Below are 19533 nucleotides of genomic sequence, written 5' to 3' on the forward strand. Positions count from 1 at the left end.
CTTTTTCATCCGCCTCCAACAGATCGGCTATCCTTTTCCTTACGCGAGTAGATGTCTTGTTGGTGAACATTGTCGACCGAAGCCGGGTTCCCGGTAAATCTGCCACTGTCAGCCGTGCGGTCAGAATAGAAGAATCGAAAGTGCGTTCAGTTTCTTAAACATCGTCGTCTAGTACAGTATAACTGTAACTTGGGAATACCCATCTCGTTAAATGAAAGTATTACTAAGTCTATTCGATTAATAATCACCTATCGACAACGAATTTTGCGCACAAAATTTTGGTAAGTGTCTATTAAAAAATTCGTTTAATTTATATTTTTACTTTTAACTGATCTCGATGTGAATTATTTCTGAAACCATCACTGTTTTGGTTCCACATACCCGTGTATTTCGATCAAACGAAACGGCAACACTCGAAAGGCTGATGCCAAATATACGATTTGGTTCATTGTCTGGCTTGTATTGATCTTTCCATAATCCATGCTGCTACGTCAACGATAAAACTGACATGCTGGCGTCACACGCTCATCGAGTGTCTCTCCGCCTTCTGTTTACTGTTCCTAGCGATTGGCCGTTCCGTTTAATCGATCGCGCGAATTTACACCACGGCTCACGTGCTTCAAACACATTGCACGCGGCCCCAAATGAACCTCGACCTCCGATTATGCATACAGGACAATGAACCAGTTCCTCGTTTTTTTTCAGCAATGGGTAGAAGCAAGTCTACGGAACCGGATGACTCCTCGATGGGCTTCAAGGACAAGCAGAAGGCCTTGGATACGTTGAAGCTTTTGGATGGTCGAGATATCAATTATCAATTCCACGTGCTTCTGACTTACGTTAGCCGAGCTAAGAAAACTTTGCAGATCACTAGAAACGAGAAGAAATTGGAGAATCTTCGTGAAGCTTTGAAAGTTTTCGAGGATTGGATCGCAGATTACAAGCAAAACAATCGCAGCAAAGAGAATCTAAACTACTTGCCCATTGATATTATTAGAGACTTCAGACCTCTCGCTGAAAAATACGATGTCCTAAACGATGACTTTTACAAGTAATTGACGATAGTTCCGTTTCTTTCACAGCCATGCGTAATTCGAAACTAACAACGCGTTTCTGTTCTTTCAGAGCGTATAAAGATGTTAGGGGATGCTACAAGAGTCTACGATCCGTAAAAACTCCAAACGGAGAGACCACTTGGGACATCGAGAGAAATCGAAAATTGAAAGAGATCATCGACAAGATCAAACAGGAACACATACAATGGTACGAGACCGACGTGGGTGACTTCCGGGGCCTCCCGACCAAGGAACACGTCCAGTGCATCATGCTGGGGTACAGTCCAGAATTCTCCAAGCTGAGGAAACTTGTTGCTCAGGTGAAGGAAAAGTTTGGATCGGAAAACGACGAAGAGATGGAGGTAGACGAAGAGACTAAGGACAAAGCCGTGAAGAGGAGGCACAGTAGCTCGTCCAGCAGTGACAGCGAGGGAGAGGAACCGCAGAAGAAGGCAAAGCAGTCGGTTGAAGAGAAGCCTGAAAAAGAAGAGAGTGGACTCAGTTTCAAAGATAAGGAGAGAGCTTTGCAGAGCATCAAGTCACTGGACGGTAGGGACGTTAGTTATCAGTACCATGCGATCGCTGGGTTGGTCAAAAGGGCCGAGCGGGTGATATCGTTGACAAAGGACGAGCAAAAGATCAAGAACATGAAAGAGGCCGTCGAAGTGTTCGAGAATTGGATCACGGATTACAACGTGAATGGACGGGCGAAGGAGAACTTCAATTATTTGCCCATTGACTTGGTACGAGCTTTCAAGCCGCTGGCGGACAGATACAAAATCGAGGACAATGGATTTCTTAAGTAAACTCATTTTTTCTTGTAGCAATCATTATTCTCGTTTAAGTGTTTACTGTAAGCGCCGTCTTTCGTCTATTCCGCAGGGCGTACGAGGAAGTGGATGGGGATTACAAGAAGTTGAGAAACGTCCAAGTTCCAGACTCGAGTATCACATGGGATATAGAGAGAAATAAGAATCTGCGGAGTTTAGTGGAGAACATCAAAGAAAAGCATATTCAATGGTTCGAGACAGACGAGGAACTTCGAGGTTTGCCTACCGAGGAGCATACTCGGTGTATAATGTGGGCTTTCAGCCACGACGCTGGGAAACTCAAGAAACTTCTGCCTACGCTGGCTGAGAAGTTAGAATCCTAAACCACGTTATCGTGCAAGCGTTACGCACAACTTATACATTTAAGTTACAAGTTAAGTTGTTGTCATATGTACAAATGAATTTAACTACACTTTTATCCAACGTTACCGTTAAATAAAAGCTATTTATTTGTAATATTCAATATATCTTACGTGAAAAATTTCTGTTTTCACAGCAGCTATACATATTAATCACCGCACGTGGCGACATCTGACAGACGGACAGCGACATTCCATTGCGTCATCATGGCCGCCATCTTTGTTTCCGTCGTGTCTGAACATTTCAAGATGGCGCGAGCTGTCAAAGTTTTCTGACCGTGGAACGCGCTCAATCGATAGTTTTTATTGCTCCCGTACGAGTTGCGAGGGTGGGTGAGTCTCGAGTCCGGTTTTGAGGTTAGGGTTAGTGACTCGGTGACACTGGAAACGGCGGTTACGGGTGCTCGTTGCGTGCGCGGTGACACCGGAAAGACGAGATCGTTTCGATCATTTCGAGACGGTTTGGTGATCGAATGAACGCCCGTGTACTTAACGTGTTGTACGATACTTAACGTGTTGTAGGAACGCGAGGAGATTTATACGCTGGAAATACGTCCGGCAGAGAATGGCCCGCGCTCTTGCAGTCGATCTGTTTATACCCTATGCACCAACGAAGTCTTCTGGGACAAGGGAATCTACGTACTTTAGGCGTTCTAAAAATAGCAGCCGCTTCCACTGAGGTTCGTAGACCTTTTCGTTCCTCGAACGTGATCGCGGAGGCGGTCGTCGCCTTGAGTATATATACATTCTCTCGATTGATTAATGGGAGATCGCGATGCAACACGTGACTTAACGATCCACACCGTGTCAGTACGTTCTACGTGTTCGACGTGGGCTCGCGAACAAACCCGAGAAGATCTCGTCGGCGAAACTGGAAAAAGGACTCGCGGTTGATTCCAGTGGCGAAACTGTTTTTTCGGAGATGCACCCGGGCAACAAAAGGATTCCTGCATACGAGTAGCGGTGCAAACGAGGCGGCTCACCGTTTCGGACGCGACAGGGAAAGAGGAACGTAATGAAAGATGGACACGAGACAGAGTAGTGCACCGATAGTTCGTTACAATGGATAAACAAGAGGTAAAGTGAAGATGTCACAAATCGCGGATGCTGAAAGTGAAGCAGGCTCCATCTGCGACGAGGAACGCGTCAGAAAACTGTTCCAAGCATGCGACGGCGACGGAGATGGTTTTATCGACAGGTGAGTCTGATCAGCATTTTGCATAGAAATTGTACTTTATCATTTTAAATCAGACGGCCACGGATCGTACGTGGAAAATCCATCGGATACGCGCTTTGGAAGCATCCCTGGAATTTGGACGCAGCTCGAGAAATATCAGAAAAAAGCATAGGACGCACCGACTCGAGACACCTTCTCGGGAATAGGAACGATTAGTGGAAAAATCTCGGTCCCGCGCGGAACAATCCGTTGACAAGGTTGAATAGAAAAGTCCGCCGGGTGGCACGGACGCGTGGCATGTACGCGTTTTTAATTATTAGCCCGATTAATTAGCCGGGCTGAATGCAACGCGGCCGAGATGCCAGGGATTAAACCGGGGAACGCGTCCCGTTTTTTCTCCCGCTGTCGTCGGATGAATAAACTTGCGATATAATGCGGATGCGCACGTGATGCAGCCACACGGTTTTTCATTAAACGCATAACCGTTTCCCCGATATTCAAACCGTTTCCCTATTTCCCTCTGTTCCTCCGTTCCCCCGTTCCACCATTCTCCGTGGCAGTGCCGTTGCTCCCGCTGCGACCTACTCTATTCAGTGGTTTTTAGCGAAAATTAGCCGTCAATTCCTCGCTCGGTTCCCGGTTCCCTGCCTCCACCCTCGCGTCGTCTATTCTTCTTTACACGAAGCGAGCGAGTTTCTCTGCATCAAAGCCGCGGATCCGTCCGCGTTCGCGACAAAAGCCAAACCGATGTTCAAGTTAGAAACTTCGTTGCAGAAGTTTCTCGTCATCCTGTATCAACTTCTCGATTTTGGGAATTAACGTAAGTTGTACAAAAGATCGCGTATATAGTTTTACGAGGTGTACATATGCGTGGAATCCATTGGAGCATTTCTCTTGAACATCTGCTACGCGAGAAGGTAAAACCAGCAATCATGTTTACAATGCGAGGATAATTTCTAAATGTTATCATTGGTTCCGCCATAAAATAAACAGGGCGATTAGTTTGTCATCTTCACACAAGTGGTGCGTGGCGCGACACGCGTGTGTGGCTCTTATAGAAACATCCACGTTGCCGGACTATTGACATTTCGTGCTCCACCGGGCCAGAAACTGCTCTCATCTAAACAGTGGTTTCGTTTTTATTTTCTTCCCGCTTTTCATTTCAGTTTTTCGTTTGCGCGTCTTTTCGCGTTCCGTGGTAACGGAAGAAACGTTGGACGGAACAAAGGCAAACACGAAAACCCTCGACGAGACCGTGCGAAACGAGGGGAGAGAAAGTAGCGGGCACTTCACGGTTAAACAAAAGATCGTTAATGTCCTAACAAGATTGACGCCATGATGCGTTCTGGCAGGAAACGTCGCAACATGAATTTCTATCCGTTGCGATTAGAAAAACTCTCGACAGGTATGAATTCACGCATAAATCCTTATCGATCAAGCTAGCAGATTACTTTTTGCCGTTCGAACGGGTTGCAACTTCTCGTTAGCATCACTGCTTTGTGGCGTCGTGAAAGATTTATCGTGCTCGATCGACTGATCCGTATCGCGGAAATGAACATTGTCTTTAAAACCGTGCACGGCTCTATACCTCGCGCAGTACAAAGAATTCCCTCTCTGGTTATATCAATACATCCGTACAATCATTATTACTAGATACGTGCGTAATTGCATTGCCGGAGAAAAGTAAGTACAGAATGTGCGTGAAATAGAGGGATGGGTGGTAGATGGCGAAAGCGGGAAATTTGAGAAGCAGTTGTTTCGGAACGATCCATTTTCATATCTCTCCTAGGTCAGCTGTTGTCGAGGGACAGAAGTGAGTTTAGCCAATTAAACTCTCCGTCGCGAAGATGATATTCGAGCGTTCTCAGGCAATTTCCGTTGTGTGCACAGACAGAGTGAGCGTTCTGTGCGTCGATAATAAAGGCTTTCTGTAATTCGAGGGGCTCGGAGGCCGGGAGTCACCGGTGGAACGGGATGGAAATAGAAGAAAGGAGAAGAAAAAAGGTAAAAGAGAGAGGTAGTAGGAGAGGGATGGAGGAACGAGAGGAACGTTTTCGCGTTTCTCTATGTGTAAAACTCGCCATTCCCGTGGCTCTACCCTCGGAGAGATCGCTCTCTCGAAGAGCTTCTCACCCTTCGACTCGTACTACTTCTAAATGCTCCCCCGAAACGTTTTCCCCCTTGTCTTACCTCGCGATTACCGCTCCCCCGTTTCCGCTTTGATATATCGTAGAAATAGGCAATAGGAATACGAATTCCTTGCCGAGGAGATTCTGGTTCGCCCTTCGCCTTCTCAACTTTCTGCGCCATATTTTTTTCTTTTTTTCCTTTTTTCTCTACTTTCCGTGAATCAGTTTCACGGATCAATAGCTCGCGAGATTATTCCGCGCGTCGAGCTGCAGCAAATTTCTCGCGCCACGAGATTGCATGCGGAATGAACGGTCGTCGGAGAGGTCGAGTCGATCCTTCGTGGTGAACTCTGGAGATAAGAATGCGAATAAATAATTGGAAAACAAGTTTTTAGTTCCGTTGGCCGGGGGTAGAGTCGATTCGTCGAATCGTCGGAAGTCCTTCTCTAAATATCTTTAAATTTCCAGGAGCCTCTCCAACGCGCCTCGTGGGTAAATTTTCTCTGGTTCTCGCTCATCTCGCAGAGGCACACGTGACTTAATTAAGCCCGCGGACTCTTCAGACCGAAGGGTGCTTCAAGCTAAATTCGTTTCTATGGAAGAGCGCGGTGAACATTCTTTTCCTCAGGATGTTGAATCGTTCAGAAGGATGCACCTCTAGCACGCCGCTACAATGCTAAACTCTACTTAAATGCAAGGAAAAGTTAAAGGGGTTGCAAGAGGTCTGCCGCCATTAGTCGAGGTTCAGAAGCGCGAAATTTCCTTTCCTTTTCGAGGTTCATTATTGTCCGTTCTCCAGATCCTCGTTAACGTTAGCCCTGGCGAGATTCGCGTGTTTCAGGCACCGGCGGTACGTCTCGTTGGGCTCGTAAGCTTCCGTATCTCCGAGCACCGGACTCCCCCTTTTCGAAACTCGTGCACTACTTGTTATGCATCCAGCCGGATGCAAGCTCGCGAGATTGCGAACGAAACCGAACGCTCAAGTGCACACTTACGCGACTTCCCTATGCGTCTTGCTCCTTCCCCATTCCACCTTCGACTTCCTCTTCCGCCCCTTTTGCTTCCACTCTACCCCTAACCCTACGCTTCTCCCTCCCCCTCCACTCCCCTCTCCTCTCCTCTCCTCTCCTCTCTTTATCCATTTTCCAGTTCTTCTCCCCTTTCTTTTTACCCTTTACGCCTATCTACCTTCTCCATTGACTCGTCTCTGATTTTCTTCGTCCCTTAACTTCGTTTCGCTCTTACTCCCTTTATTCCACCACCCCTCGTTCGTCTTGAAGCATCTATCGTTACCCCGACGACGTAATTGTCTTTTACAGTTGTCATTACTTTATGTTGTTAGGGGCCAAGGACCTCCTAGGCCAATAAATCCACCCTTTCGCCCCTTACCTTTATTTTTGCTTCCCTCTTTTACCTCGCGATCATTTCCTCTCTTCGTACCTTTCACCTCAAACCTGGCCCTCTAGCCCCCCCCCCCCACCTTCGTCTTTATTCTACCTTGTTCAATCCCCTTGGACGTCGGATGGGAGGGTAGTTTCGTGTAAATGCCCCCGCCTTCCCCTCTGTTCGCGTTGTCGGTGCACGTAGCCGGGGCCAAGATCAAACGATACGGGGCGAATCGGCCGAGAAGAAGAGAGAGGCCTGTCTGCTCTGAAAGGGGTAAAGCTCGTTACCGAAAAACGAGCTCTATCCAAAGTCCCTCGGATGAAAAGGCGAACGCACGATTAAGTAATGAAAAGCAGCTTGTAGCGGTGAATAAAGGTACATATTCTGACGTGACTAGCCGATCGTTCACTACGGCTCGTAAGTCGAGTAGTCGCGCGCCGCGATTTATTTAATAATTGGACAAGTACAGCTGAGAAGAACTGACCTCGCTTTTCGTCTTTCAGGCATACGAGCAGCATCGAATATTATCGCAACAAAGTTCGACTATCAAGATGTTTTTGACTTCAGGCTTGGATGTACACCGTCAAAGAAGTAATTACTCTGTCGTGAGTCGCTTTAATCTTCCTCTGTTGCGCCAACGTCGTAAACTCTTGCGCATTCCCGCCGAAGTTACCAAATTCTGTTGCCCGGCTCAAAGCACTCCAATATCTCGAAGTAGCTGGAAGTTCGCGCTGTCGATCATCGTATGGTGGATATCCACCAGGCAGCTCGGCGTGTCTGCGTTTCATCCAGAAGTCGTAGCTCCGGTGGAATCGCCACGCGAGAGAGTCCTATCGATCGTCTCGATGCAAACTTTCGAAGGTTTTCCGTTCTCTGACTACCGTAAAGCATAGCGGAGAAAAGCCACTCCCTTCGAAGAGTTTCGAACGGCATCGGATAAAACGTTTACCGGGTCGCGGTTGGCAAACGCTGCTCTAGGATGGTCGGAGCGGCTACGGTACCCTAGGGTTGCGCCAAGGGTGATCGCGTTTTATGGCAAGTGACTCACTCCGGCTCCCTCCTTTCGTTTCGCTGTCACGATTATTCTTGCCTTGCTCCGCGGATTCAGCTGCGTTTGCACATTCCGCCTTTCTAAGAATGTTGTACCAAACCCAAAGAATGAACAGCTTTTTAATCTCTCTTGTCGTGGGTCGAAAATAACAAAGTTCCAAATTTAGAAGTAACGTATAACGCAGTCGAGATGTAGTAGCGTCGTCATATTCTTCACGAAATGTTTCTTTAATCGTTAGGCGATTTTTGTTCAAGCGAGAAGGCATCGTTCGACATCGCGTTTAAGACGATAATTAAGCATCAGATAGTATCGCTACGGATGATTTACCGAGTTGAAGATCAATGGTGAATATCCCTCTTCCACGAGCAATTCCTTCCGCTTTCTAACGTTTCATACCGCAGTCGTAAACGTCTAACGGCCGAACGTAAAGGTAAAAATGTCTGGCCCTTTCGTTACTATAATTTAAAGATCCCCTCGACCTTTGGCACTCGATTAACCACGCGGTACGCGCGCGCGCGCGCGAATTCTTGCGGTCGACTCGGGCTATTCGCCCGTACCTTACCTGCAGGGATATTCTTGACCTGCCCGAACTCCTGCACGCAACCTGCCATGTAAATGCATCGAGAAAACCGTTCCATAGATCCAATTCCGTAGATACCAATACCAAGGCCATCGACTTTCATCTCTGTGAAAAAGTAGATTACGCGATAACGGCGCAAAGTTTTTAATTTTCTTCGTCACGAACGTCAATTTAGTTATTCAGCCCTCTGTTTCGATCCCATGTCGCGTTCCGTCGCGAATGAAAAATTTCGCCACTCCGTCTTTCCATTATAGAGAGGGGAACGTGTAACGTTCGAAAATTCCCTTTTTAATTGGCCATCCGATAATTATCGAATTCCCGCACGGCCAGTCCTCCCGCGTTTTGCTTAATTACGTGTCGCGCTCACGCTTCGTTCTCCGGTTTCCATTTCCCCCCTGTCGGATGCTCGATCCTCGTAATTTTGTTAGGGGGGTTATAGCTACAGCGCGGGTGCGATTCTCGCGTGATAAATTTCAAAATCCCACGTCGTCCAGTTATCGGTTATTTACTCTTCTTTAACGCGTAGCCAGCCACTCTACGCGCAACTCGATGAAACAACGTCGTTGGTACTCTTCGTACAAAATTCTGATTGATCGAGGGTAGCGCACGTAGAAGTGTTACGTTTCAACGGCGAGACGATAAGAGAGCAATTTGGTTGAGGTGTGCTCGAGCTAGATCTGACGACAGATTCCCAGGCGAACAGTTTGAAAGGCGCGATAAAGTGTCTATATAGTGCAGTTAAAAATCCATCGAACAGGCGTCGAGTCGTTAGAGCGTAACGTTTGGAGTATCGGAACGTTTCGCGCCGTTAACGATCAGGAAGGTACGCAACATTGGTCGACGAGCCGACAATTAACCCCAACCCGACTGATCCGATGTGTCTGAAACTCTCCATCGAACGCGACTACTTTCCCTCTCACCCTTTCTCTATTTTCCGTCTGTGCTCCTCGATTTCTCGTTGATTACACGGATATCGAAGCCCCTCGAAAAGTTGACGGACAAAAAGATAGGGCGGGAAAGAGAAGGAGATAACGCAGTGGTTAAAGGCAACAAAGGAGAGACGGACGAGCATGCGCTGGCTACGCTGGGGTGCCTCTTCTCCCAGTGAAAACACGGCATTAGGTAATGTTTCGTTTCGTTTCAGTCCCCGTTTCCCTCTCTTTTAACGCGGCGGAACCTTCGCCACCTCTCTCACCTACCCTTTCTATCTGCCCAGGGCCTTCGCCTCTTTTACCGTTTTTAACGGCGTACCTATACCGGCGTATCCAGCAGAAACAGCAGAGACGCATCTGAAAAGGGAGGATAGCCCGAAGGAGACGCGAGCCCTTTTCATACGCGCGGCGTGGCCTCTTCAAGGGCGTGTACCAACGAAATAGAGCGGAAACGCGCTTAACGCGAAACATCAGTGTCGGTTTTCATCGGCTGAGAGGCAACCCTTTCCTCTCTCGACCATTCGTTCGGTTTTTCGATGCTTCCGCGCCACTTCCTCCTCGTCTTCTCTGGCTGGTCGCAACCTCGACCTCACGGCGGCCTCGACTCGTCGGGGTCAAGGGGAGCGCGTCCTATCGTTGAAAATGAACTCTACGTTCTTGAAACTTCCATCTAGAATATCGATAAGTGTATGCCTCTCGTGATCCTGCTGATTGTACACTCGCCTCTATACGGGATGAATAAAAGATGATACAGGGCTAAATTTCAAATGGAGAAAGTAGGACTGCCATTAATTTTCTGTCATTTCAAACTCTCGAAGACATTCGCGGTATTATAGAGTCTCTTTCCTCTTTCTTCCATTTGCGTCTAGACACGCGATACCTTCTACTCTTTACATCTGCTATGGCTGAACTCGTACTTTCTCGTGGTGAGTTATATATACGGATCGTAGCGCTTGATGCGGCCAATGATGTTTACTAAAAGGATCTTTTTTTTGTAGAAACAGGTCGGTTTGGTGAGGACCGGTTCGATACGTGTTCTTTGCGTGGAGTGCGTAGGAGGACCACGGAAAGCGCAAACAGTTTGAAACACAGGTCGTTAAAGAGATGATCCGCGATGCCGTTTCATGGGAGGACGATCCTCCTGCGAGGGTTCGGCATCGGTTTCGCGCGGTTCAACAATAGGGCGACACTTATTGGGTCGGTAGCTGCATTGTACGTTGCTTTTGTAAGCACCATGCCCGCGGTGGTGACATTCACCGACGGTGAAGAGCTTTTCGATACAAAGGGAGCTAGGCGTGCATGCGAAACTGCGAGCTTGTAACGAGTCGCTCGTCGCACCGGTGAACGGTGTAACGTCAGCCCCGAGACGTCCACTTTCGCCCCGCGAAAAGGGGTTCGTTGTTCATCGTGAGTGCGCCGCATTGTGGAAATGATTTCACCCGTGGAAACGTTCTGGAAAGGCAAAACATTCTCCCGTTCGCGGCTCTTCAGTCCCTTTTTAGGTACAGTCTTCTCGTTGTTCCTCTTCCCGTCGCTTCCACTCTCTTACCCCCTTCTCTCTCTCTCTCTCTCTCTTCCTCTTTCTCTCTTTACGCTTCCGCTTGTGATTGACGAAATAAGAAGAGTTATATCCGTTCATCTATTTGCAGATTTCGGCAGTTTTTGGTACATCTTGCTTCGAACCTTTCATCGACAGTCGATTAAAGGCAAAAATTTTGATTCGACCAGCACGGGAAAACGGTAACAGAGGGTAACAGGAGCGACGAGCTCGTAACGAGATCACACGTGGCTTGGGACGAAGGTGGAAATTGGATTTTCGTCCAATCACGCTCGTGCGCCATGTCTGGAGATTCGCTCTCTTTTGGCCATCCCGTCAGCTTCATAATCGAGTAAACTGCTATGCCGTTTTTGACCGTCCGTTTCGACTTAACATTTAAATCGTTGCTACCTTATGGTAATGCGACACGATTTGCCGCGAAGCCAATGCGTTGCGCAACTATATTCACTTTTCATCCTCTCTTCTTTTACGCTCGATTGTTTCGCAATAATCGTGTATCCTGATTACGCGTTCAACACTTTCTTCGTCCAGGAACACCTACTCGGATGCGCAACGGTGCGAACTGAAAATTACGATTCCATTTCCACTTTCGAATACAATGCAGGCGGAGAAAACGCACCGGTGTCAATGACTCGCGACGCTCCTCCTTTGTGGTCGAACTCCTAGAATTCTGTTTGCTCTTCTGTACTCCTCCTATTATTTGTCTAGTTCGACCTCGTGTTTGCTTCCCCTACGAACTTCTACAAAACCATTAGCGATCCTGTTGTTTCTGATTGACGATAAAATCTTGATACACGGAAATTCATCAATGCAGCCTCTAACGTTGCCGTTGCGTATAATTCTCAGCCGATCTCCCAATCGACACCACTCGGAGCCCCGTCAGGCGAGCCGCGAGGAGAGATACGAGATACAGAACGGGCCGGGCAGGTAGGACGAGCTGTGCTCGAGCGTGTTTAAAATAAAGCCGCGTGTCAGCCGTAAAACCGCACACGGGACGTCGAGTGACACGCATCGCGGTGGATTAAGTCGCGTTCGTTTCACGCTCGCGAGCAATCGTCTATCTCTCTTTCTCCCTCTGTTCCACCAGCTTTTTTTCCCTCCTCCTCGTGTCTGCGGGACCGCGATGCGACGAGTCCCGCGTGCAGTGGCACTCGTTGCATCGCTTCGGTCGGATCTTCGAACCGCGTTCGATCGCATGTGTCATCGGCCCGCATCCGATCCACGAGGATCGTCCAAGAGGGATGGAATCGTTGAAGAGTTGGGAATCCAGAACCTTGGAGAGACTGGCCAGTCGGAAGCTGAGGAGGAGGATGTCGAAGTGGTACGTAACGAGTACAGACTGCCGCGAGTATTTCATTTTCTGATTATTGGAACGTACTCGTTTTGCAGAGAAACAGAATCTCGGACTGTTGCCCGCATTTCTTATTACATTTACATGGATGGAGCAAGTGCACAAGTGGTATCACCCCTTGCTCCCTTTTCACGATAAGATTGGAGATCACTTCGAGGTTGCGAAGAAAGAGTACTAAAAAAGAGTCGCGATTGCTGCTGCTAATTGACGATGTTACATTATTCCAATCGGTGTCATGCGATCAATAACGTCTATCCGAGAATCTGTGACTGGTTTCTAAAATTAACCAAGCACCGATTCCGTTCCTTAAATCGTAGGGTTCCGAGGGAATCACAAATTGTTGAAAGCTCGAAATCGAAATAGTATAGCACCTCAGTTGCTCTTTGGATGATTTTACGATTACGCACGTTCGAGATGGGCAAGTAAGCCGGTAAGCTAAACGTAACAGGCACTTCTGACTGTTAACCCAAATCCTCTTTCGCGAAGCTCGAGGTGTCTCAAAGTACGTCCCACTCGGATGCTCGGAAGATCTCGAGTGTGCTACTCGCGTTCACGCGCGGGTCTCCCGTTCCTTTTTCACGGGCGTCTCCGACTTGAGCACTGAGGACCACGAAGAGATCGGTTGAATGGCTCCGAGAGGGGGCGACAAGCCACCTGAATGGCACTCGAATCCTGTCCTGCCTCCGCGGGAATTACATAATGGTTACGCATTGATTGCGTCCCGTTAATCACGACCGGATCTCCGCGTCGACAGTCTCCACCCTTCTCTCGTCCATCCTTTTGATTGCAATTTCACCGGTCGCCTGGCTTCAACGTCCATTCTGCGATGAATACGATCGAGCGTGAAACTACTGGGAGGCTTTTTTAAAAGGCTCCCATGGTGAATGAAAGTTGATTAAAATTATGATACATAGCTGCTCCGGCGTTGAATAGGGAAACGCAAGGTGTAGCTGTCAGGAAAATAATAACGCTACTACATTTTGCAGAGCGATGCGATTCCTTCGGCACGCCATCGACGTTGCACACGGCGCACGTGTTCGTGTTTCACACGTGCCTGAGCAAACATAGAGACGCGCGGAACGAGATGAACCCGCGTTATCCGATCGGCGTCTCGTACTTCTTCGCGCACCCCGCCCTATTGGTTCGAGAAAATAGTGAAAAGTTTCACAGCAGCACGGGAGGGAAGCTCCCTCGGGAAAGTTCCAGCAGCCCGCCCACCTTATCTGTCCCCTTCGACCACCTCGGCTGGTACCCTTCTCTCTTTCCATTTGTCGTCGAATCTATGGTATTTTTAAAGTAGATATAGCAAATTTCTCCGATACCCTGCGCTTCGAAACCTAGAAGATTACAATTCCCGACACTTTTTTCCAGAAACCCGTTGTGCAACGCTTCCACGCGTTGGAGTACCACGTTCAATCCTGTCCAGACCACGCCTCTTCCGTCGCATCGCAACAAAAGACGTCAGCGTCCGCAGAAAGAGAAAGAGGAACAGATAGAACGAGAGCGAGAGCTCCTTTTAACGATTTTCTCCGAATGTCCGTGCTGGCTCCGTGAATCTTTAATTTACCCGGTATCGACCTGTCCCGCGTGATTCTCGAACGTACCCGCGGTACGTTTTAATCGAATCCCACCGATATTCCATCTTGCTGTCGCGAAAAAGGGGATCTCTGCTGGTAACGGAGACCCTCGGACACCGTCACGACGTGGAAACAGTCTGTAATCGCGACGATTTTAATCCTGAAGCCTACAGTAAACAAGAGTCTGACGTTCCGAATACTTCCACGTGACTATTGGCGACGCATGTTTTTTTTCTAAACCCTGTCTGCAAAGTATCGAGCATTATCTTCAGTCTATGAATTATTCAGCGAATAAATTATTCACGACATCGTGTTTTCATCGGATGTGTGATCGTCTGGAAAAACAGCTGATTTCAGATTGCGTTTAATGAAAACTTGGAACTGTTACGTCGAAGGAAATTGAATCGCGTTAGGGCCGTCTGATTTGTTTCATACGTATGCTATATCGGGTGGAGATTTTACGGAGCACTCAGACTGATCTTTTTGTTTGGAATTTCAGCCAGGATCTGCTGACGGTATGCAGAGAGCTGAACCTCGAAAACTCGGTGGAGGAGTTAATGAGAGAATTGGGGGCGGACGAGCACGGTCGCATTTCCTATCAAGAGTTCCTCAGGTGCCGTTTGGCTCTCCGACCGGAAATCGAGGCGCTCAGGTCCGGCAAGCACAGAACTAGCCCGCACCATACGCACACGCCGGAATACTTGCCCACCAGCAGCGACAACAGTCTAGGTAAGCTCCTTCCTTTTACCGTCCTCATAGGAGACGGTCGTTTTTCAGTATTGATCCTTGGAGAGAGAAAAAAACTACCAGAAATTTTATACTGCTGTGGACTAGATTCGATCCTTGCTAAAGCCTTTTATTCATTTATTTACGAGTCATCAATGATACACCATATAGTTGCAACTCATTTGCAGGTAACAAAATCTTGTGGAAGGATTGGAAGGATCGGTTCACGGAATTTGTTCGCGTTCATATGTTGATGCAGTTGAAACGAGCAGAAGTCGTGCGATAAATGTGATCTCTTTTGAACGTCGCAGACGTACTTAACTGACAGTTAAGTGCGTCAAATTTCAGCACGTAGAATGATGCAACTTTCGTGTGTATTCAGGTACCATATCTGGTCGGCATGAACGTTGGGAATTCGACAGCGGAGCACGCGATCTCTCACCGGAACCTCATACCCTGCAGAAACTAGTGGAAGCTGCCGCAGGGGGAACTGGAAACATGCTAGACTTGGCAAACAAGGTGAGCACCCGCGATTAAAAGCGCTTCCTATCTTCCGTCGCGTATCAAGTGGGAACTGTTGAAATAATTTCGAAACTGGTTCAGCGTATACACATTTTTCTGCTAGCATCGCGGTAAATTGGAGCGGAATTATTCCGTCGGTGGGATACATTTTCTGCTCCGATTTCCAGCTTGTGGGAGAGCAAAGGAAACGCGAGGAAAAAAGGGAAACAACAGATTTCAAAGGAGCTCCGTTTACACAGAGTCGTAGCGAGGTGTGAAACTTACCGAGTGCAAATTACCCTCGAGCAACTAAACTTCTTTTCGCTCGGAAAAACCCTTTCAGTTTTCTTCCCGCAGCAGTTTACTTGTCTCTTAACTGGGCCGCTCGATACTCCTTTACTCGGATTGCACGAATCCACGCAATTAAAACGCGCCACTTGAACGCAACCCGGTACTACAAAATGATCCATGCACTCCTTAAAATCGTCCCAGTTTTGGAACGATCGATAACCCTGATATTCGCTCGAGCGGACCGAGGTTCTTAGTCGTTTTCAAGTCGAAGTCGGAAAAAAGTTGCACATCGAGTTTACGGTAAAGCAGAGTCGAAACGAAGAGTAGGCTAGGGCTCCCTCGAGTGGAGATCGCGTCGGGGAAAAAGGGAGATAAAGGTCGGTCGAATTCCAACGCGGTGAGGAATTATCGCGGGCCGTCGCGATCGCGGGAAGGAAACGATGAACCGGTGGAGGGTGGAAGGAAGGCAGGCGCGGAGAATGGCACACGGCATTTACTGCCTATAAATAACCGTTATTACGTAGTGCATTACCGCACCGAAAAAGCGAGAAAGCAAGAGCAAACGTTTAGCCAGCTGCGCTCGCGGAGGTGAGCCCGCGAGACCCGAGGCGAGGCAACCTGAACTACGTATATACTTTGCCGGCGAGGAAGAATAAGAGTAAAACGCGTTAAGCCGGCCAGCCAGCGGCCGCGAGACGCCCTAACGACGAGTCGGATTTTGAAGCTCTGCCCCGAGCGAGGGAAACGTACCCTTACCCTACAAAATTGTCATCCTTTCTCCCAGATTTTACAACTTCACTCGTGGCAGGTATAAGTTTTCCGAAAATGTAGCTTATCCGCGAAAGAAGCTTGGAAGTAGACGCATCAGAAACTAGCCAACTCTGAATTAGATATTTAATTGGCTAGTTCCGATTACTCTTCCCATCCCTCGTTCCATTATCTTCTCTCACCGATAAATTTGCATGCCTACAGGAGCAAGGAAACGGGTACCTTCCCTCCAGGAATATACCGTCCATCTCCTTTTATCCTGCGGAACGCAAATTTTCACGGACTTTTCCTGCGCCCCCGGATAGCGGTTGCAGCGACGTCATGGACGTTAACCTGTTACCGAAATTTCCATGGAAATGGAAGCCGGAGCCAGAGGTGTCGACGGAGAGCCGGGTGAACGTAACGCTACCGTTAATTCCACTCTCTATCTGCTGGAGATTCGCACGATGCGGGGCTACGCGTAACAACGCGATCGAAGTCGTGACGGAAATTAATTCGCTCGCGCGTGTATCCTCCGGGCGATTTCGCTGCAAACATGCTAATTCGAGTTATCTGAATCTAGATAAAGGAATACGTACACCGTACCTTGCGAATAGTTTTAATCGGCGACCGAATCGTATTTCAAGGAATGGACGTCTGAGATCGTGTCGATTGTTCTTACACGGTGTATCGAGAACCATCCGGGGAATCTTCAGCTACGGCGAAGATAACTTCGCAGAGAGGTCGTTCAAATAGATTTCGCTTGCGTTTATCCTGGGGCTGTCGATAGCACGTTTTCTGGATAGGGTGTTAAACATTCCTCGCAGTATCGATTTTACGTAAATCCGCCGACATCGCGTTGACGGCTACACCTAATAGAATGTCATGCGATTGCTTCCGTTCGGAGACTCGGTTAGAAATATTCGATTCCAGGATCCCCCTCCCTCGGTCGTTCTCTCGACAGGTGACTGTTCTCGTGGCAACATCGTTAAATAGACGCTCGCACAAAGTAGTATATAGTCGAAAGTTGCGTTAGACTACAAAATGCACTTTATCAGTGTACGGAGCTGACAAACGACTCGAAAGTCCGCAGTTTCCGGTCGAGACTATCCTTCTGGCGCTCGGAAGCGTGCCGTGCGCGAAAGTTCGCGGCCAGTAGGAAGCCAGGGGGCGGAATCGATCTTTGGAATCCCGCAAAACCGATCCCTGGGGGCGCTTGGTCGCGTCCACTAGCGCGTGTCGCGTGTCTTCCGGTTCATCCTCGGCGATTCTTTGCAATGTATCGGAAATCCTCCTAGTTGACCTACTTCCGCTGTGTTTCAGCGACTCTTCTTTGGTTGGCCATCGAGAAAACTCTGCCTCGCTCTCTGTAATCCTCGGTTTCACGCTTCCCAACTTAAATTTCCCTCTAAATTCATTGATAGGAAATTATGTTGGCGCAAATCTGATAGACTGTTAACCGCAGCTGGTTCTCGAGGAAGGAGCTCCGAGACATTTTTCGCGTTCTCGTTTTGGCATGGCCACCGGCGCAGTTACGCTGTACCGTGAACTATGCGTCCCTGTATGATCCCAGATAAACCGAACATGGCTTATTACAGATACGACAGATTGAATTAAGCAGCACGATTATGGTGCGCTTTGTGCCCGTTATCGCTCGGCCCGCGATACACACGGAACGGGGCAAGGATTTGACCAGGAACAATAGCTTATCGAGGTTGTAATCTCGTATCGTACCCCGGCCAGGCTGATAACTTTCGCGAAACGTTATTGGGGTCATCAATCGATAACTCTTCCCAGGAAAGTGTCCCCTCGTTCTCTCCTAGGGAGGAAATCTCGTTCCTTGGTTCTTACTACGAGCGATTGTTTTGTTTCGTGGTTGCTTATGGTCAAGCGTGTTCTCACTATCGGAGATCCCCTCTAGTCTTCTAATTTATCACCGTCGACACAGAGGTCCGTAAATCTACGTTAAAGTTCAATCTCTCTCTTCCTCTCTTTCGTGATGCGAAAAATTCCACTGTTTTCTTGTTTTTTCTTTCTTCTTAATCCAGTCTCGAAGGGTGTTTTATGTAGCGCGCAAAATCAATTTACAACGTTTATCCAGTCTAAACGGTATCGATCGGCCCAGTCGGAGGTAGCCAGCACGCGAAAGGACGACGCCTTTGTCTGCGACGTAGGCCATCGGCACGCCACGCGACGAGCGGATCAGCGATAAAAATCCGTCTCGTTACATCGAGCACAGAGGTAGCCAATATCGCGTACGAGCTTTCTCTCCTTGTTACACGCGTGGGAGGAGGCACGGAGGAGCGAAGCTTTAGGTGGCCGATGTTTTTCCAGGAGAGAAAGATCGTTACTTTCCATTGCCACGTAGCAGAGTCGCCTAGCCATCTTCCCCGGATATTTACTTCCACGCTGCCTTCTGTCCCGAGAATTTCATCCCGGAGAGGCAGTCGTCGTGTGCTAAAGGCTCCAGTCGAATTCTTCGGGCGGGCATCGCGACGCAATAAAGCCTGCAAGGCATCTCTTGCCACGCGGGCGACGATATATCGACGCACGCGCAAACCTCTCTGCTCCTCTTCGCAATTAATGAGGTTTTTAACTCGTAAATTCATCCTCTCTTTGGTAAATACTTCTTTTTAATCCAAGAGTCAGATGGTAGAACACGGATACATTATTCCCATGAGAGGAATTTGACTCGTGCGTTAGAAAATTAAGGTCTACCTTTCATCTTCCTTTGGCTTGCGGAAAACGGTGTCGTGCTAATTGAGACATTAGCGAAGTTGGTTAAGAAACTACACCTTTCTCCCCTAATTTCGACGATTCTTCTGCGATTCAACGAATCCTCCCTGTTCCGATTTGCATATCTCGAAAAAAGTTCTTTACTTTCGATATCTGGTTGGCAAAGTTCGCCCGTTTCAAGTCTATCCTATCACTGCCGAAATTTCTCGACTAAAATTTTCATTTTACCAACGAGCGAGAGCCAGTCGTTCCGAAATGAAACTATCGCCCGTGGTACCGTTACTCGGATTGCCTAGCAGGCGCGGTAGGTGGACAAATATTACGAACTGGCAAACAGGTGTGGCACGCGCCATTAAAGGACAGTTCTCGTGATCAAATAGACGCGTTAATACTAGGAGAGGGTCGCGCGATTCTTGTCGAATACCGAAACGCGTGGACCGTTCATCACGTGTCTGGTCGCGACGTCCTTCGCAATTAGAGAGTCTCGGGTAAACGTTCGCGGTCTTTTCTCTTTCCGTGCATCGCCGCGATTGCGTCGCGTTCCGCT

General features: G+C 48.3%; 2 protein-coding genes across 7 annotated transcripts in view; both read left to right on the forward strand.

Annotated features, from left to right (window-relative positions):
• Nucleotides 1-80: 80 nt before the first annotated feature.
• Nucleotides 81-2336, forward strand: Ude (Uracil-DNA degrading factor). 2 transcript variants are annotated; one of them, XM_076903436.1, is made up of 4 exons: nt 81-281; nt 706-1051; nt 1126-1857; nt 1938-2336. In XM_076903436.1, exons 2-4 carry the CDS (start codon nt 708-710, stop codon nt 2206-2208), a joined length of 1347 nt encoding a protein of 448 aa, XP_076759551.1. In that variant the 5' UTR covers nt 81-281; nt 706-707; the 3' UTR covers nt 2209-2336. The 2 variants fall into 2 exon arrangements, with proteins under 2 accessions (XP_076759551.1, XP_076759552.1); XM_076903437.1 differs by lacking the exon at nt 81-281 and having other exon boundaries at nt 691-1051.
• A 900-nt stretch (nt 2337-3236) lies between these two features.
• LOC143428666 (colorectal mutant cancer protein) overlaps nt 3237-19533 on the forward strand; it is a 35453-nt gene continuing 19156 nt past the window's right edge. Inside the window, exons 1-3 of one of the 5 annotated variants that reach the window (XM_076903714.1) lie at nt 3237-3442; nt 14485-14714; nt 15094-15230. In XM_076903714.1, coding sequence (XP_076759829.1) covers nt 3333-3442; nt 14485-14714; nt 15094-15230 — 477 coding nt within the window. In that variant the 5' untranslated portion in view covers nt 3237-3332. Of the gene's footprint in view, nt 3443-4675; nt 4827-10574; nt 10697-12181; nt 12379-14484; nt 14715-15093; nt 15231-19533 lie in introns of those variants that run through there. The other 4 variants (XM_076903718.1, XM_076903715.1, XM_076903717.1 and 1 more) reach the window with 4 other exon arrangements.

Source organism: Xylocopa sonorina, chromosome 10 (genome assembly GCF_050948175.1).
Source record: "Xylocopa sonorina isolate GNS202 chromosome 10, iyXylSono1_principal, whole genome shotgun sequence".
Lineage (NCBI taxonomy): Eukaryota > Metazoa > Arthropoda > Insecta > Hymenoptera > Apidae > Xylocopa > Xylocopa sonorina.